Source organism: Pteropus alecto, unplaced genomic scaffold (genome assembly GCF_000325575.1).
Source record: "Pteropus alecto unplaced genomic scaffold, ASM32557v1 scaffold92, whole genome shotgun sequence".
NCBI lineage: Eukaryota > Metazoa > Chordata > Mammalia > Chiroptera > Pteropodidae > Pteropus > Pteropus alecto.
The window spans coordinates 11,131,102-11,131,791 of NW_006432447.1; the positions used below are offsets into that span (position 1 = coordinate 11,131,102).

General features: G+C 35.9%; 1 protein-coding gene across 1 annotated transcript in view; it reads left to right on the forward strand.

Annotated features, from left to right (window-relative positions):
* PLCL2 (phospholipase C like 2) overlaps positions 1–444 on the forward strand; it is a 162,702-nt gene extending 162,258 nt beyond the window's left edge. The window contains exon 6 of the mRNA XM_006907268.3: positions 65–444. Coding sequence (XP_006907330.1) covers positions 65–244 — 180 coding nt within the window. The 3' untranslated portion in view covers positions 245–444. The remainder of the gene's footprint in view (positions 1–64) is intronic.
* Positions 445–690: the final 246 nt, after the last annotated feature.

The following is a 690-nucleotide window of genomic DNA, read 5'->3' on the forward strand; positions in this document are numbered from 1 at the left end:
GTTGTCAAATGGTAACAATAAGTCATGTTATATCTAACATGTTTAATTGCATGTTTTGTTACAGGGACAAGCAGATCTTTTGAAATACGCTAAGAATGAGACTTTAGAGAACCTGAAACAAATCCATTATGCTGCTGTTTCATGTGGACTGAATAAACCAGGCACAGAAAGTGCCGACATTCAGAAGCCACGCCGGAGCCTGGAAGTCATACCTGAAAAAGCTAACGATGAAACTGGAGAATGAGGGCCCTTCCTAGAAATCGCTATGGAGTTTATAACTCTAGGACCAACTGTAGTCAATTGGAACATTTGCTTTGCACTCACTAATGAAAATAATATTTGGGATTTTAAAGCACAACTGGAATAGCTAATTATAGTCTGTTAAAACTGTGAATGTATGTAGCAATCGGGCGTGTGAAGGCAAATAAACTGGTTAACAAGAAATTATATTCCTGGCCAAAATATGCTATATTTGTATACAAAGACATCATAACTCAGTTCTAGTGTGAACAACAGACTATTCACTCTAGTTCCATTGAGGGGAAAAAAAAAAAAAAGTTTTCCTTACTGAAAACACTTTCTTAAGATGGAAATGGATTGTATTGTCAAATTAGTATTTATTGGAGAAAAACCTAGTCGATGCATTTTGTATATGTGTGATTGCCAGAGTCTCTGGGTCAGAGATTATTT